The sequence below is a fragment of the Macrotis lagotis genome, chromosome 4 (genome assembly GCF_037893015.1).
Source record: "Macrotis lagotis isolate mMagLag1 chromosome 4, bilby.v1.9.chrom.fasta, whole genome shotgun sequence".
In the NCBI taxonomy this organism is placed as follows: Eukaryota; Metazoa; Chordata; class Mammalia; order Peramelemorphia; family Peramelidae; genus Macrotis; species Macrotis lagotis.
The window spans coordinates 109,552,187-109,571,409 of NC_133661.1; the positions used below are offsets into that span (position 1 = coordinate 109,552,187).

General features: G+C 36.3%; 1 protein-coding gene across 1 annotated transcript in view; it reads right to left on the reverse strand.

Moving 5' to 3' along the window:
• SORCS3 (sortilin related VPS10 domain containing receptor 3) overlaps nt 1–19,223 on the reverse strand; it is a 251,184-nt gene that overhangs the window by 113,364 nt on the left and 118,597 nt on the right. The window contains exons 5-7 of the mRNA XM_074231907.1: nt 17,405–17,584; nt 7,991–8,137; nt 7,311–7,413 (exon numbers count right to left, since the gene is read on the reverse strand). Of these exons, the coding sequence (XP_074088008.1) occupies nt 7,311–7,413; nt 7,991–8,137; nt 17,405–17,584 (430 nt within the window). The remainder of the gene's footprint in view (nt 1–7,310; nt 7,414–7,990; nt 8,138–17,404; nt 17,585–19,223) is intronic.

The window sequence follows — 19,223 nt, forward strand, 5'->3', positions numbered from 1 at the left end:
AGAAGCTGCTTGGGTCATTAATTTGAGAGAAGACTGAAAATATCCCCCTTGCTGCTCATTCCTCATAACCTTTCTTATACTCCATTACCTTCCACCATTTTACTTATGGGAGGTTGGTGTTCTTCACTACCACACTTTTCCCCCAGTGGGGAAAAGGACCAACTCTGTGCAGATCAATTTTGATATGAAGACCCCAGATGTGAGACAATTCAACCTGGGTTTGAATTCCAGGACTACCTTGATGAAATAATTTAGCTTTTTCCATCCATAAAACAGATAGTCTTCATATTTTTAACACAGAATTATTAAATCAAATAATATAGAGTATATGGGTCATCTTTAACTATAATTTGCATCCTTTTTCAGCATAGTACGAAAGAGTGTTTATGGGATGAATATGAAATTATCCTAGTTCCTTAGACCAACTACACCGTTGAACTGAGGTCACTGAATATATGTATATGGGAAGGGAAAAAATAAAAAAAGCATCTACATATGTGAAAATGTATTGTGGTTGGCATTTTTTTCTTTAAAAAATAGCAGGAAAGGAATGTTATCTCCTACACATCTGTAACCTAAATAAGAGTACAATAAAGAGGCAATAATGAAAATGTTAATTGAGCTCCTGACATTTAATGCTCCAAAATGAGAAATTAAAGCCCCACTACTGCTTGTCAAACCCCCATCATCATTAGAGAGCACACAACTAGCCAACTTGTTTTTGACACGCAAGCTTCCAAAAATAATCCCTAGGCTCTGTAAGCAGTAGAGCTGGGAAATGATTGGAGAGAGGTTTGGCAAACAGCTCCAAAATGTTGATGTCTAGAGTAAAGGATCCCATTCCCCTCACTGGGGAATGGAGAAGAACATCACTGAGGAAAGGAGATGTTTATTGATCTTTTGGGGGAAAGGCTGTCTTCCTGTGGAATTACATAGCTGAGAGGGAACCTTAGCGATTACTTAGTCTAAGCCTTCTATTTGCCTATATGCTCATCAATGTCCAACTAACCAGTTTACATATTGCTTTATTGACAAGAACTGAAAATGATATAGTCATTTAACAAGTGAGGAAACTGAGGTTCAGAGATGGAAATAGTAATTAAAATAGTTAGCATTTATGTCATTCATTAAGGTTTACAAAATATTTTGTATGTATTATTTCTTTGTTCTTCATAATAACCCTTCAAGGTAAGTGCTCCACTTTACATAGGAAGAAACTGAGTTTGAAAGAGGTTAAATAACTTGCTCAAATTTGCAAAGTTAAGTGCCTGAAATAGGATTTTAATTCAGGTCTTTTGGATTCCAAGGACAGCCCTTCTATCTATCTTATATACCCCCTGGCTTGGGTCATTCAACTAGTAAGTGTCTGAGGAAGAAATAACTTGTATACAAAATGAATAGTAGATCCAACAGCAAAGCTTGAGTTGATGGGACCTTAGAGAATATCTAGTAATAAGATTTCAGATTTCAAGTCAGAAAGAACCTCAAAAGTCATCAAATAAAGCTCCATCATTTTATAAATGAGGAAATTGAAGCTGAAGTAGGTTCAACAATGTGCCCTACAGATGTCAGAAATGGAATGTGTAGCCAAGTCCTCTGACTCCAAGTCAGAATTCTTTTCACTATATCCTACTATCTCCCCCAAAAGGTAGATATCTGACCTCTTAGATGAATCCATGCTTCCAAGGGAAAGCATACCTCAAAGTTGATGTCTTTGTTTTGCAAATAAGGAAACAGATTGATATGGCTACTGATATATGGAAAAAAATAACAGAGCAGGAATTCAAATTCATATCTAACTCCCAATCAATTTTCTTTCTATTTTGCCAAGGCTACCTCTTTATTTATATCTTGACTCCCTTTTCAGTGCATCATGATATAGTGATAAGAATACTGACTTGGATGTCAGAAAATCTAGATGCCATTCTAGCCTCTGACACCCACTATTTGTATGAGCAAGTTATTTGTCTTTGTAGTCCTCATTTTCCCCATTTGAAAACTACTTGCATTAATTGTCAGGAAATCATGTTTAGAAATATGGTCTAATTTTGATACATCTTTGGATGGGCATTGGAGAGTTGGTTGTACCTAACCCTTCATAAGTCTCTGCTGAGTTTGATGTTCTTCAACACAGAAATCAGAAAAGCTTTGCTCTGAATTTAAAAGGGTTTGAGAAGTTAGCAATCAGTTTATCTTATTCTTCCCAGCTGATAAGGTCCAATTATTAGGACTAAGATTTTAGATTAGAAGAGACAACCCACTCATTTTTACAAAATACTGAAACCCAGAAAGTTTCAGAAACTTTCCCAAGATCATACAAACAAAGCTGGCATTCTAATCCATATCCTCTTCTAAATCCAGCTCTCATACTACCATAATGCAAGAGATGAAAGTAGGTAGCTCCAATCAATTTCCATAATTGTCCTACCCTACCAGTTTTGGCCCAGATTTGCTAAAAATATCATATATGTATCAGAGAAATCAGATCCATGTTCTAAATAGATAAAGTGATAGAGGTGATAAGGATCAGTCAAAATACCTTAGTTAAGGGAAGCATTTGCATCTATCTGTTCACTACAGATTATATATTTAGGAGTAAAAGAGAGGAAAAGAGTGACTCTCTTTGAAAGGTTAATTGGAACATTAATGAAGTTTTGTTACCTACAGTGTCAATTTTAACATTCTCACTCTAAATCACTTTATCTTGGGTTGGGGTTTATTTAGTTACCTTTATTCAGAACTGATATATCCATCATTGTCAGGGAAATGAAGATGCTCAGTTTCATATATAACCAGGAGTCAGGAGCAAATATAGGTGGAGACAGAGTTGCTAATTACTTAGGGAATATAATACTATGGGCACCTAGTTTGTTTTTTTGCTGCTGTGTGACATTTGTTTTCGAGGGAGACACCATCTTTTCTTCCATTGTTAAGAGAAAAGGCAAATATGCAGATTTCCCTAGGAGATAGCCCATAGGGATTACCTGAAATTCATACTCAAGTATAAACTACTGATACAGAACAGTCTTATTTGGGTATAGACTTGGCTCAAGAGTATATTGATCCCTGGAGAGAGAGAGAGAGAGAGAGAATGGTTGGGGGAGGGGGAGAATGGGGATGAAATCTATGAAGAGTGAGTCTTGCTGAAGAGATTTGGGAAAAAAAGAAGCAAAACAGAAGGTCTAGGGCAACCAGAAACATTTCTAACACTACAACCTTGTCATAAGCAAGCCCTGATAATATCTGATAGGGAAGAAGTTGGAAACAGGTTTGGAGACAAACTCTAATGACTCTAACTCTTGTTTTTAATCCAGCATTTGCAAACCATTTTTTGAATTCAAACAATGTATTTCTTCCAGACTCCCTGTGGCAGATCATCAAATCCATTAATCCTAAACTCAAAATACAGGGAAGAAAAATAACTTTGAAATGTTGATATTCTGAGTTATGTACAGTGCATATTCATGAAAGCATATGGTTCTTTTCTTTAAGCAAAGAATGAATTTTAATTTATTTCAGAATTCATAGGTGAATCACTGAGTCCATTTTTTATATACATACAATTTTGAATTGAGTTTTGGAAATATAGGGAAGAGTTTTGTGAGTATTATTTTGAGGCAGGGTGTAAAGGGTGTCATTTCAGATTTTCACTGATGAACTTTCTTAAGGTCTCCAGACTTGTGGGCACAAATAAATAACAATCTTGGTTCCATGGTAAATATTGACTATCTCCTTAGTGAAAATAGAAATTTGGGTTGTTTTTTTTTTTCTTTTTAACCAGATCTGTGCTTTCATCAGTATACCTCAGTGGAGACTATCTACTCAGCTAGATCAATGCTTTCTCTGAAACTTAAAGAATTTTGCTTGGGGAAAATGAGGAAACAAGTCTTCAGAGTTGGATAGAATCTTAGAAATCATACAGTCCAACTATTTCATTTTACAGATGAAGAAACTGAGGCACAGGGAGGTTTATATTATTTGCTCAGTGTCACCAGGTAAGAAGTTGCTACAGAACTTCAAGGTTAAGTCAATTACCTAAAGTCACCGAATTCATTGGAATCCAATCTAAGAACTAACTCTAAGAACTTGTTATCAGTACACTTCTCTGAGAAAATAGTGTTGGAAAGAACAATGGAAAGGATGAAGGAAGGAAGGAAGGAAGGAAGGAAGGAAGGAAGGAAGGAAGGAAGGAAGGAAGGAAGGAAGGAAGGAAGGGAGGAAGGAAGTGAGGAAGGAAAAGAGGGAAGAAGGAAGGAAAAGAGGGAGGAAAGAAGGAAGGATAAAGCACTTATTAAGTATAAGGTATTATATTATGCAGTAGAAATACAAACAGAAAAATATTATCATTCCTAATCTTAAGATCACATTCTAATGGGGGAGACAATACATATGGATGATTTCAGATGCAAATTAGAGTAACGATTTCATGATTTCATGGTCAACAGTGTGCAGTAGTAAAATAGATGGTAATGTCTCTTCTTTAATGGCATTTTCATTGAAAAAGTCAAAAGATTTTTGTGGAGAGAACTCTTTTCTGCTTTTTCAACAGCTATGACTAATACTTACAAAGATGGTTGTTGGGTTTGACTCCCATGTGGCTTAATTCCTCGAATAATGGTGGTAGAGCCTGGGCTAGAGGCAGCTTCTGTCTAGTGGTGGGGGTTGTTGGAACTCTTGAGAGTACCTGGTGATAGATAGCAAGGAAGGAGAACCCCATCTCCATAGTAATGACTACCTCCACCATCAACTGAGGGACCCAGGATGGGAGAATGACTGATGATCTATCACCAGGAATCAGTGCTACTGGTTCCTAGACTCAAGGACCTAGGATTTCTCCCCTATGGTCCTAGGGAGGCAATGATCAATGGAACACACACAGTGTTCCAATACCCCTGCTAGGCTGGCCTGTTTGCCTCATAGATGGCAGTTGGTCAGCAGATAGTAGGAATGACTGGGAGTGTTAGACTTGCTAGAAATCTCAGAGATCATCTAGTCCAATTCCCTTAATTTGTAGATGAGGCATCTTACATGACTCTAGGGAAGTTATTTAACCCGTCAGGGCTTTCTAAACACCTCTCTATGACTTTAAGTTTGAGAAAATATGGTGCCCTTCATTAGTAGAGGTAATTTCCTCATTCATCCTCATATATACCCTATAGGAAATGAAATCCTAAGTTTAGCCCCTATGTACATCTGGCAGTAAACTGGTGGTTGAGATAGAGCTTCCAAAGCAAAGAGTAAAAAAAATTCAAAAACTTAGGGGTGAGATTTGGAGGCATTCATCCAAAGGAAAGATTTTTCTAAAGAAGTCTAATGTCTAACATTTGGACCTATTGACCAGGCTAGGTTGGGTTACATTACTTCACTGCAGCCCCAAGAAAGGTGAAAACTGGTAATATTTAGTAGAAAGAGTACTTGCTTTGGAGTCAAAACAAAGTTCATATCTGTGCTTTGACAGTACCTTTACCAACCTGATACAAAGTTTTTAAATCTATAAAATTGCTTTGATTTGAGAATCAAATGCTAATGTATATAAAATAATATGGAATCATCAAACACTATAGAGATTTTCAGTTTAATCTTATCTTTATTTATTTCCCAGATTGTGCAACAAATTGTTAACCATTTGCAAACTAAGATTTGAATGGAGTTTTATTTTTTAAAATAACTCTACTTAAAGATTTTATTTATTTTGAGTTTTACAATTTTTTTCCTAATCTTATTTCCTTCCCCCAACCCCCACCCCCCACAAAAGGCAATTTGCCAGTCTTTATATTGTTTCCATGGTATATATTGATCCAAATTGAATGTGATGAGAGAGAAATCATATCCTTAAGGAAGAAAAATAAAGTATAAGAGATAGCAAGATCAGACAATAAGATATAAGGTTTTTTTTCCTAAATTAAAGGTAATAGTCCTTGGTCTTTGTTTATACTCCACAGTTCTTTCTCTGGATACAGATGGTACTCTCCATTGCAGACAGCCCCAAATGGTTCCTGATTGCTGCACTGATGGAACGAGCGAGTCCATCAAGGTTGATCATCGCCCCCATATTGCTGTTAGGGTATACAGTGTTTCTCTGTTTCTGCCCATCTCACTCAGCATCAGTTCATGCAGATCCCTCCAGGCGTCCCTAAATTGCCATCCCTCCTGGTTTCTAATAGAACAATAGTGTTCCATGACATACATATATCACAATTTGCTAAGCCATTCCCCAATTGAAGGACATTTACTTGATTCCAAATCTTTACCACCACAAACAGGGCTGCTATGAATATTTTTGTACAAATGATGTTTTTACCCTTTTTCATCATCTCTTCAGGGTATAGACCCAGTAGTGGTATTGCTGAATCAAAGGATATGCACATTTTTGTTGCCCTTTGGGCATAGTTCCAAATTGCTCTCTAGAAAGGTCAGATAAGTTTACAGCTCCATCAACATTGTAATAGTGTCCCAGATTTCCCAGAACCCTTCCAACAATGATCATTATCCTTTCTTGTCATTTAAAATAACTCTAAAAAGAATCTTTTTTTTTTATAAGATGAGCAATCATACCTAATTTATATACTTTACAAGTTGAGGTTTTCCTACATTGGTTTTATTAAAGAAGGAATACCTATAAAAATATAGTTTTAGACTTTGTTTTTAGTAGTATTACTAAACTCTGATGACTATGATTACATACAGTGTGGATCAGTGGAAACAGTGCTAGATTTGGAGTCAAAAGACATAGTTTCAAAACCCAGTTTAGCCATTTACAACTAGTACAACCCTCAAGCAAAACACTTAAACAGCCTGGGGCTCAGTTTTCTAATCTGTAATTTTAAAGCATTAGTCTTGATGGTCTTTGAGATCCCTCCCAGCTCTAAACTTATGATTCCATTATCATATGATAACTGATTGAGCTATTTAGATTGCTTATATATATTCTAATTTTCTGGGACACTCAGTTACATGCACTGAGAAGAAATGGAGCAAAGAAGAGTTAACAGTCCTAGGAACAATAAATCCAGGTTTGAGTCTTTTTGTTTTTCCCCTGACTTGCTGGGTGACTTTGGGTAAGTCATTATACCACTCTCTCATCATTCATTTCTTCATCTGTTAAACAACAATTTTCCAGCAATGCCTACTATACAATATAATTCTGAGGATTCTGTGAGAATGGATGTAAAAATACTTATAACTTGAAGTCCTCTAGATACAAGTGATCTATTACTACAATTCATATTATCTTTGTCATCATTATTGGTACTGCTATCACTATTTTAAGGAAAATGTCCATGAAATGGAAGAAGTAGCATCATCCTTACCTGTGGCTACCACCAGCCCAGGAGCTGTGTCCTTGCTGGAGATTCGTCCTGATGAATATGGGTTTTCTGAGATCTGCAGGTGGAGATGTAAGGAACAAAAGGGCTACAGAAGGAAAGGAAAAAGGAGAACATCATTATGTGTATGTGTGTGTGTGTGTGTGTGTGTGTGTGTAATGCTGCCTTCTCATCTTTTTTCCATGGCCCTCCTTCCTATTCCTCCCCCACTGGAAGTGAGTTTTTCCCACAGGACTCCATAGATCTTATGGTACTGACCATATTCTGCTCTGCATTGTAGTTATCTGTGTCATCTCCCCTACTAGAATGTAAGGACTTCAAAGTAAGGAGATGCATTTATTCATTCTTGAATCCCATGGAGTGACAAGCATGGGGACCAGCAATAAGGAGGCAGACATTCAGCTTCTCAGTGTGAATTGAGTGATTGCTTGCTGACTGATAGATTCAAACAAATCAATAAAAGAATTAGGGGCTGCCCATCCTGACTTTTCTGCTACATAAGGAAGAACACTGAGCTTAACCAACCATAGGGGAATACTCGACAAATTTAACTGAGTATATGAGCAATATTTGCCAACAGATGCCTCTATAAGTAGTAGATCTCGGCACTAATCAACCTGTCTAGTGGGTTTCAGAAAAGAACCTCCATGTCCTATAAGACTAACCAGCAAACAGTTGACAGAGCTCCCTCTCAGATCTGTGTCTGGAGCCTGTAGCAGACGCCAATCCCTGCCTTTGTTGTAAGTGATATAAGTCTTCACTTGGTCATCCACTTTTTTGTTGGCCAGGAAAATCCCTTTGATGCCTGCTACCTAGGATAAATAGAAAGAGAAAGAATAGAAACACAATTGGGGAAGGAAACTAGCCTTCAAGACTTTGTGAAAGAATTGCAAAAACATTCAACATATATTTTATTCATTTCAGAGTGGGAAGGAACAATAGACTTCATCTAGTTCAACTCCTTCATTTTATAGATGGACAAACATTTTATAGATGGCTCAGAGAGAAGGAACTTGTTTAAGGATACTAAAATAGTGACAATGGGGTCAAGAATCTAGACATTTTTGGCTCCTAGTTTATCTCTCCAAGAGGACCACACTGCCCAGTCACATGAAGGTGTTTGAAGGAAGGAAAAAGGAAGAACACAGCAAGGGACATATTTTAAAAAGAAATGATCCCCAACAAAAACTTGGATAGTAGAGTTTTTCTCAATAAAAAGGGAACATTCTCCTTTTTAGAGCTTCTCTATTGCCCTCTGTCTGCCCTACTTCCTATAAGGACTTATTCAGGTAACTGTCAACTAATTTCAGTTAAGGTGTTAACTGATAAAGGTTTAATGGGTTACCTCTTCTTTGAAATAGCTATTGACTGATAAGGTAACTACTGTAGATAGGGAAACCTCAAAACACAAAGGAAAAAATCCTTAGTGGATGAATGTCAGACATCAAAATGGCTAATGCAGGAGGTATTTCAGAACCAACATCCATATATCAGACCATGATGACTTGCTTATTTAATTGACTTATATATAAAGCTAGTACGTCCTTTTCAAAGAAAGAAAACAAAATGGGAAAATCAAGAGTTCCCATTTCAAGTCTGAACCACACCCCTGGAAAAAATAGCCTTTATATATTATATCAAGTGATTTTGTTTCCCTGATTCTTAGTTTCACTTAGGAAAGAAGAAAAAAGTCATTTTTAGCAGCCTATTTACCACTAAAGTTTATTTAATTGGGTAGGGAAGACATGTGTTTTAGGAAGATCAATTTGACTGCTGAGTGCCAGAACTATGGATATAAAAATACACAAAATCATAGTTCTTGAAGAGCTCCCTTTCTAATGATGGAGTCAACATGTAAATAACTATGTACATAAAAGTTTTATACAGAGCAGCTGGAAGCTAAGATCAGAAGGAAAGTATAACCAAGAGAAAAACATAGAATCAACTCAATCCCTCATTTCTTAGCCCTGGTAGAGGCCTAGGTTCCATGATAACTGTGAAAGGAGTTGCTTGGGTAGAAGAAGAAAGTGCTCTTCAGATTCAGAAATCACACTGTATTAATTTGGCTAATGAAAAAAGGCTTTGGTTTTTTTTTTTTCTTAATAGAAATTTCACTGGCCAGAGAAGAGGCTGCCAATCCAGATAAAAGATTAACAAAAGACATCAAGGAGAAGATAGAGTTTATCTGGAAGAGATCCAGTTTGAAGGATTGGAAAATGACCAAGAGTTTAATTAATTAAATGTCTTAGTAGGGGGGAAAAGGTAAGGGGAAGGAAGGAGAAAAGTGCCTTGAGAAGACACAGAAGCCTTTTCTACCAGTCATGTACTCTGATGAACCAATTTGGCTTACTATGGAGAAGACTCCCCAATAACTGAAGGAAGAATAATATTCTTGTTAGTTTGCTACAAACTAGCTGGGCACAACAGTCCCTGTAGTTTTTTATGTCTTTAATTGTACCAGAAAAGTATGTCAGTTTTCCTTCCTGCCAACCAGAGAAGAATACTCCAATCCATATTTCCCTGTCATTGCTCTATGATAGTTAAGACCCTCATACCTTCTCTGAAACCAGAGGATTGGTACCTTATCGATAAATGAACTAACTCCCCATCTACTATCTCTTTTCACCAAAACAGATGGTCTCAAATCAGATATGAGGTCACTATGCAAATTACCATTGACTTAAGCTTCCTTCTCAATTCAGAACTATTAAAAAAACATTTCATATGAACAGGTAAATTATACCTTATTTTCCAGAATAACCTTTTAACTTCCAAAAGCTACATCTGATCTCATCATCCTTAAAGCTATATTTATTTACCACCACCTGTGTATCTTTGTTTTTCTTTTCTATTACTCAATCTGTTATTGGTTTCCAACTTTAATGTAAGGATTGTAATTTGAAGATCTTGTTTAGAATTTTCTGGAAGCCCTAGATTTCTTATATTAAAGTGGAACAGTTGACTGATAGGGGATATTTCTACCCTAAACATCAATTCTCTAGGCAGCACAGAAGATACCGATCAAAAATCCCACTGACTTTTTCTATGGAGTCAGACACTAAGATAGTGGAAAGAAATGTTTTGCAGATAAACCTGAATTAAATGTGATTCTTCTCCCTTTGCAAACAGTTTTAGAAAAACCAAGATCATAGATCAAGAGCTAGAAAGAATTTTAGAGTTCATATAAAGCAATGTAAATTTTACAAATGAGAGTACTGAGACATATGAAGGTTGCTACTTGCTCAATGTTAAATAATGGGTAAAGTGACACAAGTGTGATTTGAACTTCAGGTCCTCTAATTTCAAAAACTAGTGCCCTTTCTGCTGTGTTATAATGAACAAATGTGTCTGTTGCTGCCCCCAGGGAAAGGGCAGAAGATCAGGATGCTGCCAAAGAGAACATGGCACTGTGATATGATCATTCACTCTTCTTTAGAAAATTTTTCCTCTTGGGCATTGTATCTGACAACTGACCACTTGCTTGAGGGCCACAGTTTCCAGGTGGCAAAGGCATCTGTCCTTGCCTCCCAGGACAAGGAGGTCTGGGTCCAGCAGAGAAATTCAATTACTATTGTCTACCCTGGGGATGCTTCCTCTAGTACAGACTCTAATGAGGAATAGGTGAAAGGGCTGAAATAGTTATTTTCACATAGTGGGTCCTGGCAGAAGCATTCCAGCAGCTGCCTATCTGGCTTTTAACCAGAATTAGAGAATTCAGGGAGAAAGAAGGGCAGGTATTAGGGAGACTCAAGGGCAAAGATACATTAGAAGGGAGTGACATGAGAGAAAAGGGGAGCAAATTGCCTAACTAAATAAAATAGATTTAATTTAATTCAAGCCCCCTCATTTTATAGACGAGGAAACTGAGACAATATGCCATAGTGGTTATTAGTTACAGAGTTCGAATCATGAATTAGTCACCAGACTAACCTTATAATCTTGACCAAATTACTTTCCTGGGTCTGTTTTCTCATTTGTAAAATGAAGAGGTTTAACTAGATTAACTCTGAGATCCTTCCCAGATTTAAATCTAGGATTCTATGAGGATCAGAGGTTTAAATAGCTTGCCTCAAATCACTGGAATATTAAATAATAGAATATCAAACTCAAAAGTATTAAATAGAAAAATCAAAACCAGGCTCATCTGACATCAACTTTTATGCTCTTTTCTTTAAGCAGTAGATATTGGACACCATGTTTCACATGCTGTATCTAAGTATTCCTTGAAATAAATGAGTCAGTCCAGCTTCCCGATGCATGTCACAAAAAGGTATGGCCTATGGCTTTGAGAATTACATTTTCCAATGAGTAATGTCTAGGTAGAGAAAGGACTTCATGTTGTTTCATATACATACATACATATACATATATATATATATAAATATATATATATATATATATATATATACTAGAGAAAGGACTTCATGTTGTTTTATGTGTGTATGTATATATATATATATATATATATATATATAATTAGAGAATCTAGGAATAATATCTTGTATCTATGTCAGTATCTCACAGAGGGGTTTGAGATCTATGTACTACACTTATAAAGTGAAGTGATGCAAGCTGTTACAATTCTTTGTAAAACTGCATGCTTCACACCACAATCCTTGAAATATCTGGGTGATTTTTTGGTGAAGGTATTCCCTCAATCAGTACAGATGAGAATTTCAAGCACTAAGTTTGGAATCTGGAAAATTCACCTAAGACATAAGCTTTGTGACTCTGGACAAATCACTTAATCCTGTTTGCCTCAGTTTCTTATCTGTAAAATGAGCAGAAGAAAATGGTAAAATATTCCGGTACCCCTACTGAGAAGACTTCAAATGAGGTCATGAACAGTTGGACACAACAGAACAATACATTAATCAATAAGCACATATTTTATATACTGTGTTTCAGATACTGGGATTACAAATAAAAGAAATTTTACCTACTTATGAGGGCTTACATCCCAATGGAGGAGACAGAGAGGACATGCAAAAGTATCTAACCAGGTAGGTGGCACAATAGATAGAGAAACCCAAATCCAGAGTAGCATAGGTGAAATACTAAGAAGTATGAGAGGGCGGAGGTCTGGAAAGGCTTCATGTAGATAGTATTTCTCAAGGGTTGAGTCTGGAAGAGAATGATTCTGTGATGAAGGTGAGAAAAGAATGTATTCCAGGTATGGGACCAACCAGTGCAAATGCTGAGAGATGGGACATGGAAGATGGATTGGATCGCAGAGTGTTGGAAAGAGGGGGATATATACATACATATATATTTATATATATATATATATATATATCAAGATAGGTTAGCATAAAAAGTAGGTTAGGGTTAAGTTGTGAGGGGTTCCTTTTTTAGGTTTTGCAAGGCAAATGGGGATAAGTGGCTTGCCCAAGGCCACAGCTAGGCAATTATTAAGTGTCTGAGGCTGGATTTGAACTCAGGTACTCCTGACTCCAAGTGCCAGTGCTCTATCCATTGTGCCAACTAGCCACACTGTGAGGGGCTCTTAAAGGTGAGCAAAAGGAGTTTTTTATTTGTTTCTGGAGAGAATAAGGAGTCATTGAGCTTATTGAATATAGAAGTCACATGGTCAGAATAGTGTTAGTTGAAAAACATAACATCAGCAGATGGTTAACCCGGCAATGAATCTCCTCAAACCTAGCGATATCAGTCCTCAGACAAAGGACAAATAGTCATTGGAACTGGTCTTGAAGATTTTCCAGTTTGGCAGATCTGATCAGGTCTTACAGTCTATTAGCTTAGCCTTTGAGATCCCATTATCACCTTTGCATCATATTGCACAATTGGAGTGGGATGGGTGGCAATTATACACCTTATACATTAGGGAAACTTTGGCTGCCAGGGTTCTCCCTTTTAAAATCACCAGCTCCATAGAATGAAAATTCTGCTTTCCTTTGCCATCTTCTGATGTTGTACTGGGGAGAGGCTTAAATCTAAAGTACTGCCCTGGGCTGGGGAAGGATGGACAGTGATGGACTAAAAGAACCATTCTCCTGCCTTCAAGATGACATGGATCTATAACTGACAACTTTAACTACTTAAATTAGTCCCATCCTGCATCAAATGAACTTCTGACATCTCAAAGACAAGATAAATTATATGGCCTTGAAGTCTTCTTATCTCTTCTGATTATTTAATTACAGGGAGGAAAAAAAATAACTTGCTTCCATACAGACTAAATAGAGAATTCTTTTCATCAAGAAAAAAAACTAGAAGTCAGGAAAACAAGATAACAGAGTCTGGCCTACTTTCCCTCCTGGATACTTATTGGGAAGAGGAAAAAAAAGAAATAACAGCACCTATTATAGGCCAAGCATTGTTCTAATAGTTTTATAATTATTATCTCATTGGAGCATCACAATATCTCTGGGTGGTAGGTTGCTGTTATTATCCTTATTTTATTCCTTAGAAAATTGAGGTAAACAGATTAAATGATTTGCTTTGGGTCACCCAGCTAGTAAAGTGTCTGCTTTGACTCAAAGATTGCTTTGAACACAGGTCTTCCTGACCCCAACTCTAGCTCTCTATCCACTGTGACATCTACTGGTTATATAAAGAGTCTGATGAGGCTGACCATTCTGGAAGACAGTCACTAGACCCTCCCTAACCCTAGTACCCATCTGCCTTGTGATGCTAACCAGAGAGTCTCCAATGATCCACATGTAAGATAGAGTAATGTATTAATTTTATCACCTTGTCATAAATCAGTCTAAGTCTTTAAATGATTGATATTACTTTACTGACCTTAACATCTAAGGAAAATTAAAGAGAAGTCCAACTTACCTTATCCCAAGAAGATTCTAAAATTAAGGTTTAGTTTGAGTTCCTTTGAAGAGATTAGATCACTGCATTTCCTGAAGTATATTATTCTTTTTTTTTTAGGTTTTTTGCAAGGCAAAGGAGGTTAAGTGGCTTGCCCAAGGCCAGACAGCTAGGTAATTATTAAGTGTCTGAGACCATATTGAACCCAGGTACTACTGACTCCAGGGCCAGTACTTTATCCACTACGCCACCTAGCCACCCCTGAAGTATATCATTCTTAGACATAATGTACTCCCAAAGCAAGGACCTAAAGAGAGTTTTCCCCCATCCTACATTGCTGAATGAGAAAAAATCCTAGGTCATAGGACTATTTTAGGGTTAAGTGAACTAAAGAAAGGAGTAGCTTTGTTTTGCAGAGGATAGAGCACTGGGTCTGGAAGACTCCTTATAGTTAAAATCCAGCCTCAATACTTGTTAAGCTGTGTGATTCTGAGCAAATCATTTAACTCAGCTTGCCTCAATTCTTCATTTGTAAAATGAGCTAGAAAAGAAATGACAAATCACTCTAGTCTCTTTGCCAAGAAAATCCCAAATGGTATAGCAAAGAGTCAAACATGACTGAAAAATGACAATAACAATAACAATTAAAGAGTCATAGAAAAGTCTGATACAATGCAAACTTGTATAATTTGCTAAAAAAATTTCCATTGGCTCCTTATGACTTTTATAATAAGGTTCAAATGCTTTTGCCCAGCTCTCTTTTATTTGAATCAATCTGGTCTTTCCTGAAGTTGTTCCTTCCTAATCAGACTAGAATCCTCATTATACTTTAAATATATCCTGTTCATGTCTAAATATGCTCTTTCACTTGAACTCCTAAATTTTTTTTATCTCCACTTTCTTTTATCTTCACTTTCTTTCCAGTTTCTGTTAATCTAAAGTCTACTCATTCTTCAAGACCCAATTCAATCCCCATCTCTTTCTTCAAGCCTTCTCTCATTACCCTGGACTGTCCAAATTTTGGCATCATCTACATAAATCATCTGCTTTATATGTCAGAAAATGGATTCAGGAAGCCCTGGGTTCTGAGACTGCCTCTAGAAATTTAAAGCTGTGGAACCCAGAGCAAGACATTCTAATAAGCCTCAGTTTCTTCATTTGTAAAATGGAGTAAATGATCACACCTATAAATAAGCTGTTATGTGCAAGTTTTCAGTAATTTTGTATACTTTGCAAAACTGAAAGTACTATATAAATGTGATTACTGTTGTTTTTATTATTAATATTTTCTCCAATTAGGTTATATGTTTCTAGGTCTCTTCCAAAGCACTGGGCAAGTAGCAGATTCTTAAGAGACAATCATTAAATTGAAGTAGAAATGAAATTTTCCTTCAACATCGCATCAAGCAGCTCTGGTTTTGAACAAACTGCCAGAATCTCAGACAAGGTCAGTGTTTACCAAACTTGGAAGCTGCAGAGAAATTATATATTTTTCTCCCAAAGACAGAAAGTATATTTTTTAGTAAGAAGGGAAGAAAAAATTGTACTTTTTGGTTCATATATCATTGTGATTCATTCCCTACTTCAGATCAATGCATCTCACTGCTCTAAATGGCCAAGCAATCCCCTTGCTTTTATTCACTGAAAGGTGAATGATCCAAAGCATCAAACCTATTTAGCTGGTTGGAAGGGTCTAAATACAGTTCTCAAATGCTACTTCCTCCATGATGTCTTCCTGGATCTCTGCCCCTTCTCCTAGGCTTCTCAATGAATAAATGATTTATACTTGTTGCCTTCTTTGAAGATAGCAGCATAAAGGGGAAAACAGACTTAAAATGAGGAGAGATTTGAGTTTATATTCTGCTTTTAACATTTAATAGGTGTGTGACCATGAAAAAGTCACAACCCCTAAAAATCTCACTTTATTTGTTAAATGGGAATAAACACTACCAATAATCCAAGCCTTATAGGTCTTTTTGAGTATCAAATGAGAGAATGTAAAAAGATTTTGCAAACCTCAAAATTAGGATGTAAATATCAGATTTTATTATCATTATTATTTATGCTCTACCTATTACACTTAAGGATATTTTTACTTTCACTGTAGAGAATTAAGAGGTTGTATGTCTCATCCTCCCTATTAGGATATTATCTTTGCTTAAGTCACCTTCAATAGTTTTTACAAAGTCTAGCACAAGACACCTGAACATAGTAAGAATTCATTGTCTGCTGTAATGGATTGATTCAATTGAATAAAATTGAATTTCTGAGATTAAAAATCACTTGGGAATATCTTCAACCCTTGTTTCTTCCTGTAATTCCAAAGGCCAAAAAAAATGTACCAAAGGTAACATTATCATTTATGTCCTATTATCAGAATCAGGTTAAAAAAAGAATTAAGCATATGATAGGCTCTAGGACTCCAAAATCAATATCATAACAATTCAAGCCCAAGCTAGGTCCAATAACTAAGAAAGACACAACTCTGACATTTATTTGTGTCTCTTGTTTGGACAAATTTAAAGAACTGAGAGAGGTAGGGATGCAAACCCCAGCAAACTTTCGCATAAGCATTTTGACCCTATAGAGCAATTATCCCATCCCAAGAGTTTGGCTTTTTCTCAGCCAGGTCACTCATTTTCAGTTGTATGTTACAACATATGTCTGGTGTCTTTTACAGAGGGAGAAGGCAATTAATGTATTTTTTCTCATTCTTTTTTCTCCACTCTCCTTTTTTCTTTTCTGTTTATGAACTGCCTCTCTTTTTCATTCCCATGCACCCTACCCCCAGAATAGGATTGCATCAAATTAAGCTATAATACTGTCAGTCTTGAGTATGGACCAGTCAATATGACTCCCACCTATGCAGCCAACCTTGAGGATGGCAGACACATATACAGCACTACTACCCAAACCTAAATCTCAAGAGAGAATACTAAAGAACATTCATCAATGACAGGATACCATTGAGTTAGGACCCTTGGATTTATACTCAGAGGGAATGAGTTCTACTATGTATTATCTGTGAGACTATGAAAAAGTCTTTTATAATATTTTTGGTCCCAATTTCCTATCAAACTAGGAAATTGATAAAATAATCTTTACAGTTCCTTCTCCCTCTAGTTCCTATAGATAATTGGAACCAGACCCCACCTCCTACTTTAGGCAGACAGATATATTCAGTGACTTAAAAGTACTCAACATGATTGATAGAAAGACAGGCAATGACTCTGGAATATTTTTTATAATGGTGTCTCCTGAGGCAGATAATTCCAAAGAACAACCCAGTCACATACCTCATATAGGTCAATGATAATATTGCCCTCTAGGCCCCGACTACTCTTGACGTTCTCTAGGGCCAAGGTGAAGTAGACACCACGTGTGTCAGAGATATAGAGGTTATATGTATCATTTTGGTTCCACTCTTGAACTGCTGCAAATACCTGGTTCTCATCTGTGCTGATGATATGCATGTCCTGTAGAAAGAAGATGGAAAACCTTTTACCTTGCAGTTCTCCATATCCATTCATTTGCCCACCAGGACTCCAAGCAATTACCCTGCCTTAGGAAACAGTTCATAAGAAGCATGAGTTATAGGTGATGTTAAACAACTTCATATTAGAGTGAAACTATAAATTATCAATGCCATGATTCCTTTGCCTTTCTTAATGACTATAGAATGGGGCATAGGGGCTTTGGTTGTTGTCATTTTCCATGGTTTTGTAGGACACACATAGATACTTTCTTTTTTTAAATATACCTGAATGCTAATTCATTAGCATTAACACAAAGGCAGACTTGGGATGGGGAATGACAAGTAATGATGATGGAACTCATTTCTTTACCCACCCCACCAAACATCTTCAATTATTACCATTAAAATACACAAACACACATACACACCTTTATTAATATAATAATAATGATACTGTTAAGTGCAATTGGCAGTAAACCTCTTAGAACAGGGATTCTTTAAAAAATTTAAATTTAAAACAATGCGGTTAAGTGACTTGCCTAAGGTCAAATAGCTAGACAATTATTAAATGTTTGAGGTCAAATTTGAACTCAGGTCCTCCTAATTCCAGAGCCAGTGCTCTATCTACTGTACCACCTAACTGCCCCAGAACAGGGGTTCTTAACATGTTTTTATGTGTCATGGATTCCTCTGGAAGTCTGGTGAAATCTATGAAAGCCTTCTCAATAACATGAATACATAAGATTACAAAGGAAGCCAATTATTTTGAAACAATTATCAAAATATATTTTTGAAAGAATTCATTAAGCCATTTTTTAGATCCCTTTCAGGGAAACTTATAATCATAGAGAGACATGTGGACATGATTGAAAAAAAATGCAAAACTAATAAAAAAAGCTACATTTGTTTAAAATATCCTGTAGTTCAGGTTTTGCTTCAAATACATGTGAGAAGCAAACAGTTTTTAATGAGGTGGGAGAGGATAATAACAATAATAGTTGACATCTAAATGGGGCTGTACTGAGTCCAAAATGTTTTTACAGTCATTTTTTTATTCATTCTTTATACTATACCACTGTGAGGTAGGTACCAAAGTTTTATTAGTCCCATTTTACAGATAAGATTGAAGTTCAGATAGAATAATCACACAGATAGTTTTGGGAGAACAATGAACCAAGACCAGATTTTTCTGATGTCAGATTTAATGTTGTTTCCATAACATCATACTGTCTGTCTGAGGTGAATAGTAGTGGTATCTGAATGTTGGTCAATAGTAGATAAGTTGTGGGAGTCATAAAACAAAGCAAAATCAAAAACGATAAATAATAAATTCTAATTTATTCAATATTTTCCAGGAGCCGATTCTCTGGATCAGGAAGATTATAGATTCTATGACTAATTTAAACCATTATCACACCCTTGAGAATGTCTCAGATTTATGCCATATACAAGTGGGTTTCCACTTGTTGGAAGCCCTGGTTCCATTTGATGATTCATGTGTCACCATCAAGGTCAGGTTAAACTTGACCGAGTTGTTTTTGTTCTTAACTCAAAATACTTTGAATATACTTTCAATATGCAGTGCCCCCAAATTGCACACATAAATTAGTTTCCCTAAAAGATGACTTCCCTCAATTCAA